We start from the raw sequence: 2531 nt of genomic DNA, 5'->3' as shown, positions 1-2531 counted from the left end.
GTTGCATATATTAACATTTCAAATGCAATACTTTTTTTGAAAGTTTTCCATTAATTGTGAGACACTATCACCTTACCGGCTGATTATTTTTAAGCTTTGTCACTGCTGGAAGTTATCTCATGATTTACTTGAGGATAAAAGTGCAGGAGATTAAAACTGATGTGGTTAGTGGAGAGGACCTGGGTCAATGAATAGGGATAAAAAAATGTAAGAAACTTATTCTAGATCCACAAAGTTTTTAGGTCACATTAGGAGGAGATTTGGACTCTTAGTCACCCATCAAACCCAAGACAAATAATTCCTCACTAATCCCATATTATTTTTTCCTACTTTCAAAATCTTTGAGTAGTTATGCCTACTTTTGAAATAAACAACTTAAGAAAGTCATATCCCATCTAAATGGAGTATTTTTGAACTCTTCAACAAACAGTTCCATTTATAAAACATGGCCTCATTTCCACATGCACTTGTGAACAGTTATTTATTGGAGATCTATTCTGTGCCAAAATTATCCTAAATATTAGGCACAGAGACACAAATAAAATAGATATGGTCTCTATCCCATTGATGGCACACTCGGTTTAGAAAATAGAAATGGAAAAAAAAAACTTAAGCTTTATTTACATAGTTTATATAATTGAAAATCATAATAATAAGTATCCTGAGAATAAATAAGCAATAAAATGTGTTTTTTTTTAAGAAAGTCATACTTTGAACTGAGATTTCAGGTAATCAATTATGAAATTATGTTGAAACTTTAAAAGGTGAATAGTAAAGACTTAAATGAAATTGAGGACAAGAACATCTAAGAATAAAGATCAAATGTAAAAACTTAAAAAAAAAAAGAACTATTTGTAAATTCAAGAATTGTTCAGAAGGACACTGTGGCTGTCATTTATCTGCGAATGTTGGAGAGATAGAGAGGGCCAAGGACATGTGTAGATTTTTAGTATGTATTTATAACATTAATTCTAATCCCAAAGAAGTTAGAGTACATTTTTAAAAGAAACAGTACAAAAAAAAATAAAAAAAAATAAAAGAAACAGTACATCGTTCAATTTTCCTTTTAAAAAGAGAACTTTCATTTATATAGAACATCAGTGAGAAAGCAGCAAAAGTAAACATTTGGAAACACAGAGTTATTGCAATGATTCACTAAAGAAACATTGGTGACATACCAGGGGATTAAATAGGAGATAAAATGAGGAGATGAATTATAATATAATTTGGATCTAGAATAAAATAATTTAGTGTAGATAGATTGAATATGATGATGAGAAATAAATTTCTGGTAGAAAGTAGATTACCATATCACTATCTTGATTAGAATGCATTGCTTTTATCACAGATGACATCATAAGGCATCTATTTTCTTTCTTTCTTTTTTTTTTTTTTTTTACTGGGATGGAGACCTCAGAAAATATACTTCTTGTTTCTTGTTTGATGTTCTTGTTAAGTATCCAGTTTAAATCTTATGATAGTAACAAGAAATTGTATTATTTATTTGTGGCAAATACTAGGTTTTCTCAACTCACCTTTAAACTCTTATCAAAGACATTCCCCAAATATGTTTTCTACAATATATGACTATTACATCTGCTTCTGGCATAATTTTGCTAAAACTCTCACTCTTATTTGCCTGGTTTTCACACAGTACACAATGGGATTCATCATTGGAGGCACAAGTAAAAGAACATTTGCCATGAGAACATTGAAGAGAGGTGAGACATGTCTGACAAAGCGGTGGACAATGGCAAGGTTGATGATGGGCAGGTAGAAGATGATCACTGCACAGATGTGTGAAGCACAAGTATTGAGGGCTTTGAACTGCTCATTTAGGGATGCAATTCCCAGCACAGTCTTGAGGATCAGGATGTAAGATATAGCAATGAGCATAAAGTCTACCATAAGACAAAGTGCTCCAAAAAAGCCATAGATGACATCAATTCGGTTGTCAGAGCAGGCCAACTTCATGACATCCTGGTGAAGACAGTAGGAATGGGATAATTGGCTCTTACTGCAATATTTCAAACTTCTCAAAGTGAAGGGGAAGGGCAGCACTAGAAGGACACTCTTAAGGGATAATACTATTCCTATTTTGGCAACTCTGACAGGAGTCAGAATGGAGCTGTATCTCAGAGGGCTGTGGATGGCTAGGAAGTGGTCGAATGACATGATCAGAAGCACTGAGGATTCCACTGCTGTGAATCCATGGATGAAGAATTCCTGGGCAAAGCAGGCATTGGCAGAAATTTCAGGGGCATTGAATAAGAAGATCCTTCCCATAGTGGGTAGAGAAGAGAGAGACAAGCCCATGTCAGACATTGCCAACATGGAAAGGAAGTAGTACATGGGTTCATGCAAGGAGGGCTTGTCTTGATGACAAAAAGAATGGTGCAGTTTCCCAAAATAGCAAAAAGATACATGCTGCAGATGGGGATAGAGATCCAAATGTGTGCATATTCCAGCCCTGGCATCCCAACCAAGAAGAAGGTGGTGATTTCAACATTTGATGTATTAATAATAGACAT

At 34.4% G+C, this 2531-nt stretch overlaps 1 protein-coding gene across 1 annotated transcript; it reads right to left on the bottom strand.

Annotated features, from left to right (window-relative positions):
- Positions 1–1590: 1590 nt before the first annotated feature.
- On the bottom strand, positions 1591–2531 carry LOC121476652 (olfactory receptor 51A4). Its single transcript, XM_041730778.1, is given in 2 exon segments — positions 1591–2372; positions 2375–2531. Coding segments are annotated over 2 exon segments (939 nt in total).

The sequence above is a fragment of the Vulpes lagopus genome, chromosome 15 (genome assembly GCF_018345385.1).
Source record: "Vulpes lagopus strain Blue_001 chromosome 15, ASM1834538v1, whole genome shotgun sequence".
Classification (NCBI taxonomy): domain Eukaryota; kingdom Metazoa; phylum Chordata; class Mammalia; order Carnivora; family Canidae; genus Vulpes; species Vulpes lagopus.
This window is presented reverse-complemented; position numbering and strand designations above follow the sequence as displayed.